The sequence below is a fragment of the Pygocentrus nattereri genome, chromosome 8 (genome assembly GCF_015220715.1).
Source record: "Pygocentrus nattereri isolate fPygNat1 chromosome 8, fPygNat1.pri, whole genome shotgun sequence".
NCBI lineage: Eukaryota > Metazoa > Chordata > Actinopteri > Characiformes > Serrasalmidae > Pygocentrus > Pygocentrus nattereri.
Genome location: NC_051218.1, coordinates 39234200 through 39256101, shown reverse-complemented (window position 1 = coordinate 39256101; position 21902 = coordinate 39234200). Strand labels below are relative to the sequence as shown.

At 39.6% G+C, this 21902-nt stretch overlaps 1 protein-coding gene across 1 annotated transcript; it reads right to left on the bottom strand.

Annotated features, from left to right (window-relative positions):
* Window positions 1-659: 659 nt before the first annotated feature.
* On the bottom strand, window positions 660-21398 carry qdpra (quinoid dihydropteridine reductase a). The gene is made up of 7 exons (XM_017691955.2): window positions 21243-21398; window positions 20973-21065; window positions 19965-20061; window positions 19497-19637; window positions 8471-8579; window positions 7560-7643; window positions 660-2927 (listed from the first exon to the last, which is right to left on the bottom strand). Exons 1-7 carry the CDS (start codon window positions 21333-21335, stop codon window positions 2825-2827), a joined length of 720 nt encoding a protein of 239 aa, XP_017547444.1. The 5' UTR covers window positions 21336-21398; the 3' UTR covers window positions 660-2824.
* Between the last annotated feature and the right edge of the window lie 504 nt (window positions 21399-21902).

Sequence of the window (21902 nt, the reverse complement as noted above, 5' to 3'; positions counted from 1 at the left end):
ATGGCTGCAGAAATGACCAGATAAACCCTCAAATGTGAGAATTTTCTCAGTTAAAAATATGATAACCACTCTATTATCTTAGTTTAACGTCATTTCAGAGTATTATGGTCCTTTTCTTCTTAGCAAGCATAAAAAATTGCTAATAGTATGCTGATGTCTCAGTAGCTAGCTAAATTTCCCATCACCTTAAACAGTCCAGCAGTACTGATGCCTGAGATGCCAGAATGTAACTTCTGTTTTTTTTAAGGTGGAACAGGACAATTTGAACAAGAATCTGGCGAACAGCTGAGTTCAGCTTCATACCCCTTTGAAGGCATATGATTCCTTAATATAACTAAATCCAGCAGTGAGGAGCTGAACTTTACCCTCCTCTGCTGTCACTGCAGACTGGTAGGGTCGCCTACAGAGCAGCGCTAGTAGCTGTTAATAAAGTAATGTTTTTTTTATTTGAGGGTCCCATTTCGTAGATGATTTTAACCACTTTCCGTTGTAACTCAGTTCAAAGGGGCAAGGGGACACTCGAAAACAAGGAGTAGGCACTGGTCTTGGTACTCAGACTGGACTACATACGGATACACACATTTCACATCTTTACCCCAAATGTTTAAATAACAGAGATAAGCTTTTTGAAGTAGATACATAGAGACCATAAAAGCAAATAGTGGACAGCAATAAATGTTTTACTGTTTAAGAGCGGGTCATACACGTTCAATGGAACTGGAACAGATAGCCAGAAGGTACAGGAACAATTGTGATGAACAACACTGCGAAACTTTTCATTCACTCTCACAGAAACACACACAAACAGTAAGGCCACTGCTTCGGAAAGCTGTACTGTACATTTCAAACAACAATGATGCTCCTCTAGGGTTTTCTGTGTGAAATAATATCTGTAAACAGCTCTATTAAAGCTACATTCTAGATGCAAGAACCTATTGGAAATTGAACAAGCCATGCTCTGCCCACAAGCTACTGAGCTACTGTTGTGGAGTTGGTCTAAATTTACAGAACACAGACAAAAATCCCAATCTAATGAGAAACTGTAGCACACGTTATTTAGAGGCTACGTAATGTTGAGCTTCCAGTTTAAAATGCTTTGCTACTGAGCTGGACTGTGCTGCTGTAGCTAATTGGAACTAGGCAGGTTGGAAGGAACAATAACAAATTTATCATCATGCTAATTTCAGCTTTATTACATGTTTAGCTGATTCATCATGCATGCAAAATAAATATCATCTGAGAACAATAACACACTCTAAATGTAGATACTTCAACAAACGCTGTAGCTGTAGTGAGCTACAGTTTGTCATTGGGCTGAATGGGATTCTGTAAAGTTCAACCTCGCAACAGTACCGGTGACAGAGCTTGTTTGTGGGCGGGGCTCAGACAGGTCAATTAGAATCAGCATAACTGCTCTACAGTGGGGTCGTCTAATCATGAGAAGGTAAGGCAATTTCAAGAGCCATCAAAATCCATTTTCAAGCAACAACCCAGCTTGTGTGTCTTAATATTAACCTACAATAATGATTAACTGATTAAAAAGAAAGGCCATTACACACTGAACATGATAAACTGAAAAAAATGAGCTTCAAGTGACGAAAAAACATTTTCTCCTCAAAAAAAGGCAAAAAAAATGGGCCATCGGTTTCGCACCTTCAGTCAGGAGCTGCCTAAAACAAACAAATTTTGACCTTAAGTTTTATTTTATTTTAAGCTGTTTAAACCTCCTCAGGGAAATATTTGAGTTGCAAGTGAAAAAATCCATTATTTTAAATTGAGTTTTAGACCTTAATTTAGAGTTCCAGCTGATGCAAAATTTAAACATAAAATTATACACATTTAAAAAGATGGTTCTTCAAGAGTTCTTTAGTAAAGGCAATTCTAAAGGTAAGTTTCAAGCTTCACGTTTATTTGTCATTTGTAATTTGTATTTGTATTTGTAATTAGAACCATGAGATCTACATACAGTCATGTACATGCTTATATGGATCTTTACATGGTGAACTGGTTCTTTGGATTGATGGCAAATGTGTCATGTATAGGTCTATATACACCACCAAAAAGGGTTCTGCTATTGTTACGATGTTTGTAACAAAGCTTGTAACAATATGAGAACCTTTTCTGGTGCTATATAGAACCATTTAAAAAGAGTTTTAATACAGAACCATAAACAACACATTCTACATCATCCAGAAGAACCATTTCACCATGCAAAGAACCATTTAAGCATGTATTGCCTATACAAAAGAACCCTTAAAGAACCTTCCTTTTGAAGTGTGTAACTTTGAAATGATTCCATAAGCATTTACCTTCTCTAGTTATCAATAAATACTGAAGATTTAAGTCAATACTTACTGAAACTTTTTCAGACAGTTAACGTTTGTTGAAAAGTTGTAGCTGCTTTTACACATGCCATGGGTCATCTTGGTTGTTGCCATGTCAACACCAGAGGCAACTGTGATTGGTCACGTAAATTGATGTTGAGAGTTCAAATCAAATGAGGCCGAAAAAAATAACATTTAATTTTCGAACATCTGAAGAATCTTATTTGGTCTGCATGAAATGTAATTTTAACGTCCAGATTAATTTATTAACATGTAAAGTGTGTAGGCCTTATGACACAGACATGAATAGGTTTACCAGTACGGGGCGCTGTGTTCAAACACTGTAAGGCCGAATGGATAAAATATCTCATCTTGCTTCACATCGGTTTGCCCTTCTCGCCTTTATCTTTCTGATCTTTCTGTTCAGCAGTGAAATATAACGGTAAATGTTTGCCTTTTTCAGAACCTTCTTTTCTCATCCTCTCCTTCGCTCTGTATCTTTACTGAACCGGTATGGCCTCTGTCTTTCCTCCTGTCGTCACCAGCTGGATCAGACTGCCTGAAGCTGGCCGCCCTGACCCAGTGGCCCAGCTGTGGAAGGTTCTGGAACAGAGAGAAAGACAGAGTGAGTGAGAGAGTGAGAAAGTGAAAGTGCAATGAAAATGATGTGGAGTCGGGAAGGAAAGAGAGAGCAGGATAATGAGAGTGAGGTAGGTGGAGCTTGATAAGTGAAAGTGAGAAAGAAGAAGAGGATAAAGGGGAGAGAAGGGAGAAGAGGGTCAGAGAGAGGAAGGGAAAGAGAGATATATAGAGAAAGAAAGGGAGAAAATGAGAAAGACAGAAAATGGGAAAGGATAGAGGAAAGCCAGAAGGAAAGAACGAGCAAGAAAGACAGAGAAGACAGGGTGAGGGAGAGACTGAGAGTGAGACAGGGAACAAAACAGAAAGAAGAGAAAGAGAAAGAAAAACATGAGAGAGAATGAGAGAAAGGTGGACAGTGGAGAGGGGAGGAAGCGAGAGAGTGACCGGTGAGAGCAAGAAACAGAGAAGAGGTAGAAGGAGAGAAAGAGGAAAAAGAGTGGGAGAGAAAGAGAGAGAAAGATGGGGAGATACAAAAGGCGAGAGATGGAGAGAGAGAGCAAGTAGGAAAGAAGAGAGAAGGAGAGCAAGGGGGAGAGTTAGAAAAGAGAAAACAGGAAAAGAGAAAGAAACAAATGTGGAGACAGGTAGACAAACAGAAGAAGGGAATGGGGAGTAAAGAAAAGCAAGAGTGAGAGAGAAAGATAAGGAGAAATAGAAGGAGAGAGAGAGACAGACAGAGTGAAAGAGAAAGAACGAGAAACAAATAGAGAGAAATAGAGAGAAAGAGGGAGGGAGAAAGAGAGAGAGAGAGAGTGAGAAAAGAGAGGGAAAGTACTGAAAACTGAAAATGATGTGGAGTGGGGAAGGAAAGAGCAGAAACAGAAAGACAGAGAAAAACCAAATAGAAGATAGAGCTCAAGAGATAGAAAGGGAGTAAAATTAGGGAGACAGAGAAGGAGGCAGGGAGAGGGGGAAAGATAGAGAGGGAAAAGAGAATGTGAAGAGAGAGCATGATCAGTTGAGCGAGGTGGAGAGAGCAAGGAAAAAGGACGAGAGACAGAAAGAAAGACAGAAAAGTGTGAGAGGCAAAAGAAAACAAAGAAATGGACAGAGGGGACAATATAAGAGGAAGAGAGTAACATAGGGAGAGAGAAGGGAAGAGCAAAGAAAGCAAAAGAGAGAGAGAGAGAGAGAAAGCGAGAGAAAAGAAAGTGGCGCTGAAGGCAGTTGTAAGCCGAGAGCGCTGTGGAAGATTCTAGAAAGCTGACAGAAGAGAAACAGTGATGCTGCGCTAAACCTTCAGTGCACCAACAGCAGATTGAGGGTCTGAGTGTTTGTATTAATTACCCTCCAGCACCCAGTCTATTTATATTCCTCCATCTCTCATCCTTTCCCTCTCTAATCCCTGTGGGTTCGTTTTGGCCAGTCCTCCTCTGGGATTACAAAGTTGCATCAAATCCCCATCTAATCTGTGCAGACTGGCAGGGGAGATTTAGCCCCAGCAGCCTAGACCACTTCATTCACAGCGGCCAGCCGCACGTACAGAGCTCTGCTCAGCTGATCTTTCAGCCACTAACATGCTGTTTGTGCATTTCTGTAGAATTAGTCATTTAGTCTACAATACTAAAAAGCCCATATTTTACATCTTTTTCACATTTACATTTGTTTTTCTCCCTTGAAGTCCACATACAGCATTAAGTTGGGTTTACATTGCTATTTTCCAACTTTCTATCTCTTATATTTATTTGTTACTGTGCCTTTAAGACTGACATATGTAAATGAGTCTGTTCTGTTTGGCTGCCCTGTATTGACCCTTATTCAAAAAGCTGACCCGGCTGGAACACTCCTTATAATGTTAGAGTCAATGGGCAGTGCTAAACTGTTGTAAGCAGAAGAGGCAGATATATAAATATACTGCTTTTTGTGACATCACAAAAACAAAAAAGGATGCTTTTGCAGCTCAGTGTCCAGATACAGACTGTGTGGACTGGAATAAAAGTGTGGAGGTGCTGTGTCCCTTCACTCTGTTCTCGTGCCACATAACCTGCTGTTAGTATGTGTGTGTGTGGATGAGGTTGGACAAAATGGACAGGCTGCTGACTGGCTACAGCTGCTAAAAGAGAACCCTACGCTGGACACTGGTGATATTTTAAACATCTGGTATTTTTACATAAATTGTTATGACTGTATTGATCTAAAAAGCAATAATGTGGTGGCTCCACCAGACCACTGAGTAACAAACTCATCAATACCACACAAGGGTTAAGAGTATAGGTTACTAAATGGTTTTTGGCTTGGGTGAAGAGTTTAGTAAAAGCCTCTGTACTGCATCCCTCTAAAGAACCCCTTTTTAGGCATCTTTCATTTTGTACCTTAATGCTGGAGCTGCGGAACGCATGTTAATCGTTATCGTGATATCGGCCTTTGCAGTACTGCAGAAGGCTGCAATATGCAAATAACCTCTCTAAGCCAATCAATGCTTTTCTCTGTGTGCTGCAAGCATCTTGACTGATCACAGTTTGAGAAGCCTGCTTTATTGGTATTTTGTGGTATTTATATTAATCCATTAATGTTAACTTAGTCAAAATAACGCAGGTCAGTCTTCAACCACATCACAATATTATTAATTCTCCAGTATCTTTTAAAAATATAGAAAGAACATAATATGATGGAATATGCTTGCAATAGTTTTATTTTATACATATCGTACAGCCCTACTGAATGTATATGTATTTCTATTTGTTTTGCCATTTGCTACCCACAATGATCAGCTCACCTGCGCAGGATCACATATATTGTTGATATTTGTTGATTGATATCAGGACAAAGCCTTGTATCTCAATTTTTCTACATAATTTGAAAGCATGCATATTGTATATAATATAACCAAATAGAAAAATTCCGTTAGATATCTTACAATGAAAATTAAGCATATTTTTTGCTTCTCCTGTAAAGTTACACTGTGTTTACATGTGAATGATTTCACTTTGCAGAAATTTTGAAAAACTGGTGGAATTCCCCTTTAAACACATATCTAACCCTGCATTACTTTAGTCACCTCAATGCATTCATGTAAGCTGAATCTGGCTGTATAGAATAACAACATACAGTCTTGAGAAACATTTCCTTTCAAGACCTGAAGAATTTCATCCCGCTGGAGTCATTTGAGCTGAAAACGATTCTGAGACTTCTACGATTGATAATATCTGACCAGAGGTTTTCAAAAACGAGAATCATGTTCAAAATAGTCTGATAAGATCTACTGTCATTTGCAGATTAACCCGAGCAGCCGTCTCCTTTTCGGCTTCCCACACTTATATGTGCCAGGACTCTGGAAGAACATCAGTGCCACCTTGTGGACAACACTGACAGTCATGCCTCTTCAGCCAAGCAATGTGGACCCTTCTCCCTTTAATCTAATCAGCCAGGCCTATAAATTCATAATGAGCAAATAAATGCATGAGGATCCCACAGTAATTACAGCACTGTGCAAAAATGAAAGAAAATTGTTAAAAACTATTTTAAATGTGTGCATCATTAGGAATTAAGCCATTTACTCTTCTGGGTTATGGTGGTGCTGAAGCCCACCCCTGCGGCCACTGGGCAGAAGACAGGATAGACACACTCACATCTAGGTGCAATTTAGCCTGTCCAGTTGGTCTGACTGCATGTCTTTGGACTGCGTGAGGAAACCAGAGCACCCAGAGGAAACCCACACAGATGGGAGACACATGGGGTGAACATGCAAACAGAAAGGACCCTGATTGCCTGGACGGAGAATCAAACCCAGGATGCTGTTTCATGGATTGGTCAAATTCAACCAGCAGCACACTTAATTTAATTTAATGAATAATAATAATAATAATAATAAAAACGATAATAATAAGTTAAATTCATATAGCACCTTTCACAAACCCAAGGATGCTTTACATCATCATCACCACAGAGGGGGGTGGTGGATGGGGGGAATTCACTCTACAGAGATGAAAAAAGGAAGGTTTTTAGCAGGGATTTGAAGGAAGAGTGGCAATTACGAAGAGCGGAAAGTAGAGAATTCCAGAGTTTGGGGGCAGCAGCACTGAAAGATCTGCCACCCATAGTAGAGAGTCTAGTTGAGGGAGCTGTGAGGAGTCCAGCATTAGAAGATCGGAAAGCACGAGAGGCACAATATAAAGAAACGAGATCAGAAAGGAATGTCGGAGCCAGACCACGTAAAGACTTGAACATAAAATGAAGGATTTTGTGCATAATCCTAGAGCTAATACGAAGCCAATGCAACTGTTGAAGAATAGGAGTGATATGAGCTGTGCGCTTGGTGGAGGTAAGAACCCTGACTGCTGAGTTTTGGATGTACTGAAGACGATTAGTTTAACTGGAAGGTCATAGAAAAGTGAGTTACAGTAATCAAGTATGAAGTATTGCCTGGTCCAACCATCAAATCATAATTTTCAAGTATGCTTATAACAGCAATGGCACACAGAAATATGATTGAAAATGCTATAATTATTACTTTAATGTTTATATGCAATTATTCTAGTGTTAATGTTTTCTTACTGCCAAGATAAGCAGCAGTAAACACCATTTCTAAGGCTTTTATGCAGAACTATATCAGAGGGAAACGTTAAAGTCAGGTTTTGAGAGCTGTGTACTCACTCTGCTATGTACTCCAGTGGTGTCCAGCTGCTGAAGTCTGCGTCAGGCATGAATTTCCTGTTCATTGGCGTATCCAAGGTAACCCTGGAAGATGACGTCATAACGGGTTATCTGGGAAGAGCTCTGGAAAAGCGGAGCAGCCTGAGGCAGCGCTATCAGACTAGTCTGCCCTTTCAACGCTGCAGCGAATACATGCAGCTGATGCAAAGAGACTGCAGGGAAATGTGTGTCATGCACCTTGACAAGATTACAGATGCTGAAATGTCAAAATCAAATCATACTGCTGAGACATACCATTATCTACAAAAAAGGATAAAATGGTAAAACTAGTCTATAAATAAACAGTATTAGCAGCCACCTTGGATCGCAGCACGTCATACAGTGTCCGAACTGACAGTCTTAATGCACCTTTTGCTAACTGGTATACATAAACTTGTTATTTGTTTGCTATATTAGCCTTTAGCTCTACATTAGGTCTAGTGCAAAATTACAGAAGCCAATACTGGACAAAACTGTGGAAAGACGAACTACATTTGTGGTTAGAAGAAAAAGGTGTTAATCTGATACTAATGCTTTAAGCCTTTTGATTCACAATATTTAATATGTGGCTTACAGCATTTAGTTCAATCAGCCATCTCTTCTAAAACATGTAGTCTATTGTTTCTTAAATTACAGCGTTTTCAATATAGCGGTTGAACATAAATACGGACACAAAGCATCTATTCAGCACAAATACAGACACAGCAGAGAGCACTCTAAAATCAGATTTCATGCTCCTCAGGGCCCTCCCGCTATAGGAAAAGTGCAGAGTCAAGCAGTCTGTGGTGAACAGATGTGAGTCCAGATCAGTAACAGCTGTAATGCTGACTCATCGTGAAACTTGGATAAGCAGAGTCGGTAAAAAAACTTACGGAAGGATGGCCACAGCCACGGCTCCAGCAGGAAGCCCGCTGTTCTCGCCAGACAGACTCTGACACAGCTGATGCACTGCAGCCTTGGCCATGCCATAGCCCACCATACCTACAGAGAGAGAGAGAGAGAAAAGGAAAGAGAAAAGCTCTCATCTACTTTTTCCTTCAATGGAAACGAACAGTCACAGTACAGGTGATGACCAGATACTAATACAGGCCTGTGCCAGGTGAGTTCTTGCAGTAAGAACCTCCAGTGACGGTTTAAACTCATTTAACACCCCATTAAAAAACAACATTTTTGTTTACTGATTTTCTTCATGCGAACTATAGTTAGCAGTGTGTGCTTTTGTGTCAGAAAGACATCATGCCAGTACAAAAAAGCCACGTTTGTGACAGTGTAGACAAGATGGCTGTGGGTTTCGGGACAAAACTCAATTATAAATGGACCTCAGACAAAAGAGATTAGAGGCTAAAACTCGTAATTCATAATTTCATTCTTTCTAACCAGATAAATTGCAGGTTTGTGGCCAAAGTAAAGACTAAAATATACTAAAAACAGAAATGTACTGTTGTGAACTACAAATTTTGTATGTTTATTATTTAACTAAGCATGATTAAAGGTACATTGTGTAAGATTCAGTGGCATCTAGTGGTGAGCCTGCAGATTGCGACCAACTGACTACCTCTCACCCCTCCCTTTCCAAGCGTGTAGTAGAACCTGAAGTGGTCTGCTATTGCCTGCCCCAATGTTGTTTTGCTTCTGAATGTTCTCGCTTCTTTCAGGACAAGGATTCACCCTCTCTTGCTTTTTTCTGTGCTAAACTGTAAGTATAATCCTCCATGTGTCAAAATTTGGGTTGTCAAACCTCTCACAACACAATTCTTCTGTGATGGCAACCACTGATCTTTCTTCTTTCTATGTGTTCCTCTTGGTGCTTTAGTGCCATCAAATTCAATGTAAAATGTGAAAGGTGCTCTTTAGAGCTTGTGTCCACTCTGGGCTACTGTAGTAAACATGCTGGCTCAACAGAAATGAAGGGCTCATCCTAAGGCAACGGAAACACAATGATTTGTAATTTTACACTAATGAAAACATGGTTTTGTATAACATATTCCTTATAGACCTTTCTACATATTACAGACTGCACCTTTAAGCATCGACACACAAGCTTTTGACTGGTGAAATATTCTCAGCCCAGTACTGACATGGTCCACCGCCCAGATAATATTGGGTCCATGGTGGTCCTGTGACGTTCTCTTTCCAATAATGAAAGGATGAAGAGTAGATGATACATTGAGCAGTAACAGATGGGCTAAAGTAAGCACTCAAAACTTCTCTTAGTGCACCTATATTATAGGTGTTTCTGATAAAATGGCCAATGAGTGTAGGTACAAAGTCTGTGCTTCTAATTAAATGGCACTTCAGAGGTTTACCAATACTGCCTATTGGGCATTAATGCTGTGTGGCATATAAAATGCTACAGCTGATAAAGCATTAATCAAACACCTGCTAAAGAAAATGAGGCCTCAAAACCAACAGCTGTTCCTTTGATGAAAAGCTAACAGGCATTTAATGTGATGTCTGTAGAAGACAAGATAACAAGAATGGAACAATAACAAGGACACATGCAGATTCTTAGTAGTACATGTACATGCACACCTGACCTTTACTAACAGTTTCTGCTCTTGACCGGCAGAAACATAAACATGGACAGGAGATTAGGCCTGAACTTTGAATAGCCTTTGCAAAGAAACACTTCCTTGAAAAACCTAAATTACGGCTGTTTTCTAGCCTTTACCCCTAATGTACTCAATCAGCCAAGACATGTTTGGTGTCTGAAGTTTTGCCCTGGACTCTAATGTAGCTTAAAACACAAGATTAGCATGCAAACTGTGTCTAAGGCACAGTCCCATTTCTTATTTCTACCCCTACCCATTGTCTTCGCAGGTCACCTTGTCCCTTGTAACTCAGTTACAAGCAGTGGTTTAAATCTTCCTCTGTGAAATGGGACCCTCAAATAAAAAAAGAACATTACTTTATTATCAGGCTACTAGCGGTGCTCTGTAGACGACCCTGCCAGTCTGCAGTGACAGCAGAGGATGGTAAAGTTCAGCAACCTCATTGCTGGGCTTTGGTGTAATTAAGGGAATCATATGCCTCTTATCACTCACCCCTAATTCTTCTATGAAATGAAGCTATTTACCAGCTTCTTGTTTGAATTTTCCTGTGCCACCTTAAATGGTGAAGCAGTTACATATAGCTTCTGCACCATTTAAGGTGGAATGGGAAATCAGGATACTTCTAGCAATTGTATTTGTTAATAATGAAGAAAAAATACAATGGTTACTGTAATTTTTTAACAGAGAAAATACATTGTGGGTCTCTTTGGTCACTTGTGTAGCCATTTTGTCATTTTTTCTCTGAAAAACCTCTGTTTCAAGGGCCATGTAGTTCTAACACTTTACCCTACCCCTCTATCTCAACAAGGATCAGAACAGCCTACCACAAGCCGTGAATGTGCAATGGGTGAGGGTTGAAATAGAACTGGGCCTAAATCTTCATACAGTAGCCTCAAACTGTGGTGAGTTGTTACATAATCTCGGATTATGTGGTGTCTGACACTGTGTGTCAAACTGTTACATGTAAAAAACTTTACAAAACATACTTTACTTTTAATGTAAGTCATGGGCACCAGATGTCTTTCTAAGTCATTTTGGGCTGTTTCTTTTGGTCCATTCATCATGAAATTTACAAACAATATAAAGAGCAAAAGTTATTTTTACATTATGTCAAAAACTGAAAAACAAAAATGAAGATACAAAACAGGTTTTGTCCTCTCTCTCTCTCTCTCTCTCTCTCTCTCTCTCTCTCTCTCTCTCTATATATATATATATATATATATATATATATATATATATATATATATATATATATATATATATATATATATATATATATATATACATACATACACACACACACACACAGCTCTGGAAAAAATTAAGAGAGCACTGCTGTAAAGTTTTTTAAAATCAGCATCTCTACATATATGCCAGCCACTCCACTCCAGTCTCAGCTGAATTCCAACACAACTACACGTCATTCTACTTAATGTGGTTGTGATTATGTGATCACTTGAACCAAATCTTATTTAATGAGGAAAAGTATAAAAACATCACTGTCCTCTTGCAATAGGACAGGCTGGATGGCAAAAAAGTGCTAGAAATAGCTCAAAAGTAATTAGAATAAACAAAATAACTATTGACCATGCCAAAAGAGTTGAAAAGAAAAGTTTTGAGTGAGCAAAAGAAGGGCTCGATTCTGGCTTTACAGGAAGAGGGATACAGTGAGCGTCATGTTGCTTCCACCCTTAAAATTTCTAAGGCGGCAGTTCATTAAAACAAGGTCAAGCAGCAAACATGGGGGACAACAAAGCTACACACCGGCAGAGGGCGATTTCGACTCTGCACTGACTGGGATGACTGTCAACTTATTTGAATGTCAGTCAGCAACCGAAGGATGACATCAAGTGACTTACAAAAAGAATAGCAAATGGCAGCTGGGGTGAAGTGCACGGCAAGAACAGTTTGAAACAGGCTCCTAGATGCAGGGCTCAAGTCAGGTAAAGCTAGAAAAAAGCCCTTCATCAATGAGAAGCAAAGAAGAGCCAGGCTGAAGTTTGCAAAAGACCATAAGGATTGGACCATAGAGGACTGGAGTAAGGTCATCTTCTCTGATGAGTCCAATTTTCAGCTTTGCCCAACACCTGGTTGTCTAATGGTTAGACAGAGATCTGGAGATGCATACAAGCCACAGTGTCTTGCACTCACTGTGAAATTTGGTGGAGGGTTGGTGATGATCTGGGGATTCTTCAGCAAGGCTGGAATCGGGCAGATTCGTCTTTGTGAAGGACGTATGAATCAAGCCACATACAAGGTTATCTCGGAAGAAAACTTGCTTCCTCCTGCTCTGGCAATGTTCTCCAACTCTGAGTTGTTGTAGCTGACTGTTTTTTCCCAGCAGGACAATGCTCCGTGCCACACAGCTAGGTTAATCAAGGTGTGGATGAAGGACTACCAGATCAAGACCCTGTCATGGCCAGATGAATCTCCAGACCTGAACCCTATTGAAAACCTCTGGAATGTAATCAAGAGAAAGATGGATGGTCACAAGCCATCAAACAAAGCTGAACTGCTTGAATCTTTGCGCCCGGAGGGGCATAAGGTCACCCGATGTGAAAGACTTGTGGAGAGCATTAAAAATCAGGGTTATTCCACCAAATGTTGATTTCTGAACTCTTCCTGAGTTAAAACATTAGTATTGTTGTTTCTAAATGAATATGAACTTGTTTACTTTGCATTTGATCATTTCTCATTTTCTGCAAAAAAATGCTCTAAATGACAATATATTTTTTTGGAATTTTGGAGAAATGTTGTCAGTAGTTTATAGAATAAAACAACAATGTTCTTTTTACTCAAACATATACCTATAAATAGTAAAATAAGAGAAATTGATAATTTTGCAGTGGTCTCTTAATTTTTTCCAGAGCAGTATATATATTTCTAGCCCCCTTTTGGTCCCCTTTTGTGTTACGCATATGCAAAGAATGCTGATTGTATGTTAAATGTTTATTAAAAAATAAAACCAAAAATGTGGCATATGCAAAAGTTATGGCCCTTTCTTTTGTACACTTGTATGTTTCATTTTTGTCAAATAAATAAATTAAGCATATAAATTGCGCACTAAAATGTTTTGAAAAATGTCATATTCAAGTGTGCTCTCTATAATGGATGTGTTAACTTATTTTCACTTAGAAAATGCAGTGTTTTGACTGTATATCTTCATCCACAGCTCTTGGCTCCAACTCTCTACATGTTTACAACTTTGGCATCTGGAATCAATAAACAACATCAACCATCTTTACAAGGGGAGAAAGCTCTACTTTAAAGAACAGGAATATTTTCTCCAGCGCCAGATGCCCCAAAACCACTTAAGGGGAAAGAGCCAATGAGAGCGAGGGGTGGTGTAGCACTTTGTAGCTACTTTCCTCTGGATCGCCTTTGAAGACCTTCAGCAGCTTCATTCTGACCTTAGGCTTTAAAGCCAGGATAAAAATGGGTCAAAGTGTGCTCACATGCTTTGCCGCTCAAGCTAAGGCTTAAATGATCAATAAGGGTGTTTAAACTAAGTGCGAACTCTCCGAGCCCTGTTTGACTGCAGTTTTATCTGCTATAAAGCAAGCAATGCTGGCAGATGATCTTCTGAGTTTATGTATCACTAACATGCCTATGAGAATCTTGCAATAAAATAGAACAACCACTTAATGAAAGACGAATTATCTATGAAAATATGTAATATCACATAATAATGATGAAGTGCCAAGTTACATCACTACAGTAGGATATACGAACAGCACTAATATTGCAAAATGAATATTGGGTTCCCTCTGTTCTGTTTAGATTACTATACACTTATTAAATAACTACTACTGTGTGTCACTGGCTGTGTTTACATGCAAGGATTTTTGCCAATCCGATTGAATATAATCGGATTACTGATTCAGACTGAGGTGTTTATATGCTCACTCTATTCAACTGTCTGATGGAAAATCTTCGTTTACATGCTCACTACAAGTAATCTGATGCAAAATGACACACATGATAGCGCTTAGAGTAAATGTTACCATGACAGCAAACATCATGTGAGTCCGGTCAGAGTGAGATGAGCAGCAGTGAGCAGTGCTTGTGTTTTTAATTACTTTAAACTGATGTCAGAAAAATGTCCTTTACATGTCCTTATAAAGGAAGCGGCGAGAGGAAGACGTCGTGTTCTGAGACACATAAGCTGGATGTCCGTCCCACCGCCGTCTTTTAAAACTCATGTCCTCTGCCAGTTTCTGCTCCACCATATTGAACGTTATAAACCTTTCGCTATGACGCGACGCGCATGCACAGAACGTACTTGTTCTGAGTGGAAGGTAATCAGATTCAGGCGTTTACACGGATATTATTCTTCTATTTAACAGATTACTTAGAGGTTTACCCACCTCGTTCAATCGGATAGAAATTGTATTCCAAATGGCCTCATTCGGACAAGACTATTCCGATTGAGGTGTTTACATGGATGTATTCTATTACGATTGGGCTATTAGTCGGATTATTAACGGATTATTAGGCTGCATGTAAACGTGGCTACTGTTCTATAAAAAAAATAGCGTAGCATACATTTTAAAAATTATTTTATTATAAGAGATTTAAGCAATCCTTTAATGACAGTGATGATCATGCCTAGTCGTAATATCACATAATAGGTTATTTAAACATAATTTAAAAAATTCACAAGCATGTCTCTCGCTGTTATTCTTTCACTTTCAACATCTTAAATGTTTTCATGTTTTATTTTATTTAAATTTTTAGTTGTTGCATTTTTATGATATTCACCTAATTTACCAGTTGAATTTTGACTGTTGTATTCCTCTTTTTTCTTTTCCCTATTTTTTCTTTTTTTTTTACTCAGCACTGTAACACCCTTTGAGCTGCATTTTAAATGTATGAAAAGTGCTATATTAGAACACGTTCACATTACAAGCCTCATTGCTCAAATACGATTTTTTGCTCAAATCCAGTCTCTGACATGAGGGTTCACACTAGTTTAGGTAAGTGATTCAAACCTGCTGTTAAATGATGAACCGGCGTCCTGAAATGACCCGCATGCACACATCCCACTCGGTATGAATCACTTGCATCAACGAGCAGAACGAGCTTCACTATGAAGATAATTAACTCTGATCAGCTCTCAGCTTAATTATTACTGGGGAAAAAAGGTGAGATGTTTTGCTTTTCCACCATTTACAGGCTTTAACTTCTGTTTAGCACTGCTGCCATGGTAATGCTGAATGATGGCGCAGGCGCAGTGGAGCATCACATTAAGGTTGCATGGCCACAAATCAGATACGTATCCAATCTAGAACCACATACGAAAGGCTACATTCACATTACCAGGCTAAAGTGGCGCAAATCTGATTTTCTGCCATAATGTGACTCAGATGTTTTCAGGGCTGTGTGGACACACAAATCTGATCTTTACAAATCCAACCTAAGCTACTTCCGTATGTGGTCCTAGATCAGATACGTTTCCAATTTGTCACAATGCGACCTTAATGAGAACGCTCATTAATGACAGGTTTGAGTCTGTCCTAAATGAGTGTGAACCTACAAATCCAACGGATTTAAACAAAAATCGGATTAGAGCAATGGGGCTTGTAATGTGAACGTAACTGAAGTGGCTCAGGTCGGATTTAAAGAAAGATCAGATTTGTGTGTCCACACACAGAAGTATCCTGATGTCTCAGTAGTTAGCTAGCTAAATTTCCCATTCTACCTTAAATGGTGCAGAAGCTATATGTAACTGCTGCACCATTTAAGGTAGAACAGGAAAATTCAGACAAGAAGCTGGCGAGTCACATTAGGACACAAAATCAGATTTGTTCCCCTTCAACCTGGTAATGTGAACGTAGGCTTAGCCAAAAAAAAGGCAAAACATTAAATGTCATAAGTCACATCAAACTGCTTAAAATTTCTGCACCTTTGACTTAAAACATCTTCATATATCATGATGGATACTGGACCTCATATATGATATGTATTATGATATTTCTTTTTTCTTTTATTTTGCACTTTAGAATGAAATATGGTCCGAATTCTTCATACACTAACAAGAAATGCTCAGAAAAGCATTGCAACATAATGTAATTCATCATGATAGCACTAAATAACACCATAATCCCCACATCTACCACTAGACTTCACCACCTGCCTGTCTGTAGCAAACAGTCTGCAGTTGAGCTGCTGTTGCGTGACTGGCAGTGTGTGTAGCTCCATGCAGCTGTGAGAGTTGACAGGCCTGTCAAAAACGTTTGGTAGCCCCCCCCCCCCCCGCAATCTCCTCGCCCACCTAACGTGTCTTTGAAGAGGACACATCAACCACACGAAATGGAGATTTCCATCATGTTCTATCAAAGCTACTACACTTGGCTGCAAGGCATTCCCCGTCTCTATCACTGTCGGGCGGGTGAGTGGGCAGAAAGTGAGCACTCCTGAGCAGAGTCCACATGTGCAGCACAAAAACGCTGACTCATGTCTCCTCCCAGCAGCGCAGCCAATCAGGGAGGCTATTTCAGGCTAATGTGCTGATGAGGGGGTTTTGGGTAGGCTCCAGGCTACATGAGGTATTGTTCTTAGAGCATCACATGATGTCTGCTCTAATCGGGGTGTTCAGGAGATTTAGAGCCACATGGGCCAGATTTAAGGGGACAATAGGGTCAAATAATCACCCAACTAGAAGTAGCTACACTACTGAACTGCAATGGAACTTCTTTGTACGTTCAGCATCTATCAGCATAGGAACTGATAGTTTGTTTGTTAGGCTCTATTGTTCCTCATTTGTCTCAAATGACTCATATTTTACATGTTTCTTCATCCACTTGTGTGGTTTGTGCACCAAAACAGTCATAATTCAGTTTTGAATGAGAGTTTTCCAAACTCTCTTTACACCATAGAATTAAACTGGCTGTTTTGTCACTGTACTTTAAGACTGATTTATGTAAATGAATACTGTTCTGAAAGGTTGCCCTGTATTTTAGGCTGAAACACTCTTTATAACTTCAGTGTGAAGTGTGTATAGCTTATACATAGCTATAGCTATATCACATGAATATCACATCCACAAGTTATTACATCAGTGTATTTCAAAACAGTGGGATTACTCTCAGTGGCATAAAATTGTGAATTCTGTTAAACTGGTGATGCTGAGTGATGCAGTGCTGCTCTACAGAATATTACAGAATACAATAAATGATATAATGAATGACAGTTTGGGGCCAGAATGCCTCATGTAAAGAAAAATGCTTGTAAATATAAATAGAGGTGCGAAGAACCTTTTATAAACATTCATTAACCTCCACATAATGTAAAAGCTCGACATGAATTGAAGGTTGTTTCTGTAAGGTGAGTCGTTACATGGAGAGATAAAGAACATAGTAATCAGGGGTCATGGATCTCTTCAGAGCACTATTTTGGTCTAAAATAATGATAGAATAATCAGGTGTCAGAATTTGGCATTATCCATAAGCAACTGGTTTACCTTGAAGTCACTTTAATCATGAAGCACCAGTGCAGATATTTCAATAACTGCCATGTTATCTAATGCTGTGTTTGAATGAATGTCAATCACTGACTGACTATCTGAGAGTATATTTCATAGTTATTTTAAACAGGATTTGGGTGCAGATTTAGGTGTGCACCTGAACTTTAAAACCATAAATGAAATCATTTAGAGAGGTGTTTTTTGCTGACTGGTGCTGATAGACTGGGGAACCGTTCATGAATTCGATTTTTCCTGCATCAAAACCTATTTTGAAGGTATTGGTGTAAAGAGGTGTAATGGATTTGACAATAAACTGAAACTCCGCTGGCACTGATGAAGCACCTCAAGGTCTGTTCCACTAAAGTGAATTCAGTCTTTCTTGGCTCAGAGCCAAGTCTCTCTTGCATCAGTTTATTTGAGTGGTATGGGTAAGACGGCTGCAAGCCAAAGCTCGTCAAATGTCAAAGTCTGAATAAGCTGGTGACTATGTAAGTTTTATCTCCCTTATTTTATTTCTCTTACTAGCAGACACAATAGCTGAAACACCAAGCAGCTCGGCTGTTAGAGGGAATGTTGTATTATATACATAACTCATAATAAAATGTCAGTTTCAGTTGAAAAGTGTGCCCGGCTGCATTCAAAGCCATTGTAAAATACTCAATATACAGACATCTTTGACTATATATGGTAAAATGAATGCAAAGTGCTGTATGCTGTATTAATGCCAAGTTATCTGGACCACTGCACATGTTGATACATACCAGACTTCAGCGTGGATTTGAAGTAAACAACTCAAAAAAGGTACACAGAAATCAAAGGTACTGCACAGGTACATGCTCATTCATCACAGTACAAACATTCAGGATACATTTACAAAATGTTAATGTATCCTGAATAGTGCAACAATGGTTTTAAGGTCCAATTGTGTATCTTAAATAAGTTTTTCCAGGTGAAATGTACATATTTGTATCTTTACATAATCTAATGTCTGAAAACAGAACAATAAAATAAAAAGCCTAGAGACGAGACGGGGTGTATGTAGTTAATACAAATTAGAAAATATAATATCAGTGGATTATGGCACAATTATGCTCCCTCACTAAAAGTACTGAGGGTATCACCCTAGTGACAAGAGGGGTACTGCCCCAGTGACAGTCTCATACCTATTTTTCTGAGAGTGTACTAAAAACCCTATATAACCCATTTTTTAATGTATTTTCTTAATAGCTACAAATAGGCTGAGCAACTCAGTTGATAGCTAGTAGACTAGCTAAAATTAGCAGATTGATATTTTGTGTTATATTTTGAATTGAAGTATTTACTGAAGGATTCACAGTAAAACTGTGAACATCTAAAGAAACCATAAGCAGTATTAAACCTAATGTCAGAAAATGAATGTGTGGCAGCATTAGCTTCATGCTAACACAACACAGGAAACTAGCGTGAGGTGCAGGCTTCTGCATTAAATGCTGATATATTATGATATGTTCATGACTATATGACACAAATGAAAAAAAAATGAATTGACTGCAACATAAATGATGGATGACTGAAAGTTCTCCTTGTCCAGCAGACCATGATAGCTTACTAATGGCATGCTATGCTAAGTTAACTGCGTTTCTTGATGAATCATCACTGGAAATTCTTCACAATCTACAGACAGCTTTAATTTGGGTCTTTGGCCTTCTGACTGTCACATTGCTCTGCAAACAATAAGCGATTCAAGGCCATCCATTATAATAATTCTGCCATGGTTAAGTGGGATTTAGGCACTCAACAATGGTCAACAACACCACTTAACTGTAGCACACGGCTTCATGTGGGTCGTTGCTTTAATCTAACAGAGCTCTAATAGAAAAGTACACTTGAAATTATGGGCACCTGGAGTTCCAGATAGTGAAGCTTTGGCTCCAGCCAGGGTGAGCAGGCCACCTGTTTTCAGATGATGGGAGGCCAGGTGGCTGGAGATGGTGGAGGTCCACACGCTCTGTTTCCACATCAAATCAGAGTTCTTATAGAGGTCTGCAAAGGCAGAAAGAGCAAATAGAAAGAACACAAAACAGTTAGCGTTACTATAAAGTAATGCTTTTCTCATTGCACCAACTAGCCAAACAGAGGCCCCAGTTAACCCCTCTTACACTTAATTCTTAAGACTTCTTAGACAGTAACCACTATTAATGATTCAGAAACTCTTATGAAAGTAATAAGTGAATTATACAGGTATAAGAGTGAGGAGCTGTAGATTAAAAGTGTGTCCAAAAACTTTTAGCAGCTAAAGGTACCATCACAGCAGGTCTATATACACTTGTATGTCCTGTTTTAGCTCAAACACATATGGCTAGTGAAGACCTTTTGAACCACAGTTTCCTCCAGCCCATCCTCCAGCCATGCACAAAATGGCATCAACCTTCTGGTCCCCCAGCAACCGGGCCACATCTGATGTCACCTACAGCAACACACATGAGATAGCACTGGGCCTCATAGGCACATTGACAAGAAGGCATTTGACTGTGTTTAATTCATTACTACACTATACTACACTATACTATACTATACTATACTATACTATACTATACTATACTGAAAGACATAAGCAGATGAGAGAAGCAAAACAAATTTATTTTCATGGATTTTATGAACATCCAGCTTCATTATAACGCTGTGCTTGTCGATGGCAAACACAGTAGGACAGATAATGAAAAATGATCCTGAGCATGGCACACACTGGTGTCAATACCAGGCAGGAAATTGAAGTGGCAGGCAGGGTTAGGTCCCCCCACCCACCTATATTCTGACACGACTACGCCTTCTGTGCTGTGATTGGCTAGCAGCAAACCGCCTCCTCCTATGATTGGCTAGGTGGATAGACGAGTCTAAAACCATATTTCAGTAAATGTGTTGTAATTTCAATTAAATAAGAGCTTAAGCAGAAGTAAAAGAAGGCAAGAGAAAAAGAAAAAGAAAAGCTAAGAGAAAAGAAATGAAGTATCAGGTCAAAAACTCTGTCATCTAAAACTACAGTACAGTGGAAGCTCCCACCCAGCACCCACCAACATAGGAAAATAGCCTGAAAGCGAGACGTGCGAAATTAAATCCGCAATCACGCTAAATATGAGGCATTTAAAGTAAACTGTACAGAACAGGTTAAAAAATACTTCTAAAACAAGTTATCGTGTCAAAATACTTAGAAATGTAGCCTTCAAATCCATTAAGCGATGAAACTAAACAACCAGTTTGCATAGACGAGTAGCCCCACTAGCCAATCCCAGCGCAGGGAGTAGGAAGAAATGAGCCAATCCTGTTAGACGTGGGCGGGGCTTGTCGGAATAGAGGTGGGAAAAAAATCTGCCCACCTACCTGCTCGGCTTGTTCGGTGAAAGACTCGCAGATTTTAACCAGGACGTTCGCGTTTGCTTCTTCATTCGCCACGATGTCAACGCTGGCGACCCACTAGACGACACAAAACAACAGAGCAGCTAAAACTATAACAAAGCAGCGTGACGACAACTTAATGAGAAGCCTATTCAACAAGTGTCATTCATTCAGCGCTGAGGAAAGCGGCACCAGGAGCAGCCGAGGTGTGGAAGAAACTGTAGCACAGCAGAAGCGAACCATGCGAGCACTTACCCAGCCTTTAGACTTAAAATAGTGAACACACGCCGAGCCCAGAGCTCCTTTCCCTCCGTACACGATCACACGGCTGGTGGGGGTAGCGGCCATGTTTCTGCCTTGTGTTGGGAAGAGTGGGTGAAATGAGCAGAGAGAGGGAGAGGGAGAGAAAAGGAGGGAGCAGGGGAGGAGAGAGGTAGGGAGGGATGGAGAGAGATGTGAGGAGTGGACAGTGAGAGAGAGGGGAGGGAGATCTGAGGTCTAGGACTATAGATGTGCAGCATCCACCCCTGAGTTTGGAATACAATGCAAGAATACAAGAAGCAAAAAAGGAATAAAACTTTGGAGGTTAGTCATACTGGTGGCCTTGTCCTGTCACCACCTACAATAAGGCCTTTTTAGGCTAAAAAACCCCGCAACCCCCCATATTTCCTTGCTTTTACTAAATAGAAGTGTTTGATGTGGTATACAGACAAGGTTTCAACCTGGGCCACTTTGGAATGAGTCAACAAAGGGTATCCAATCAGGACATAGCTCATTTACATAGTAAATGTGTCCATTTTTTTCAGTTTTTGACTTCATTTGAAAATGTATGTTGTGTTTTAAATTTGTGTGTAAATGTCATGATGAAATGGCCAAAAGTGACAGAAAAAAGTCTGGTTCAACTGACTTACATGA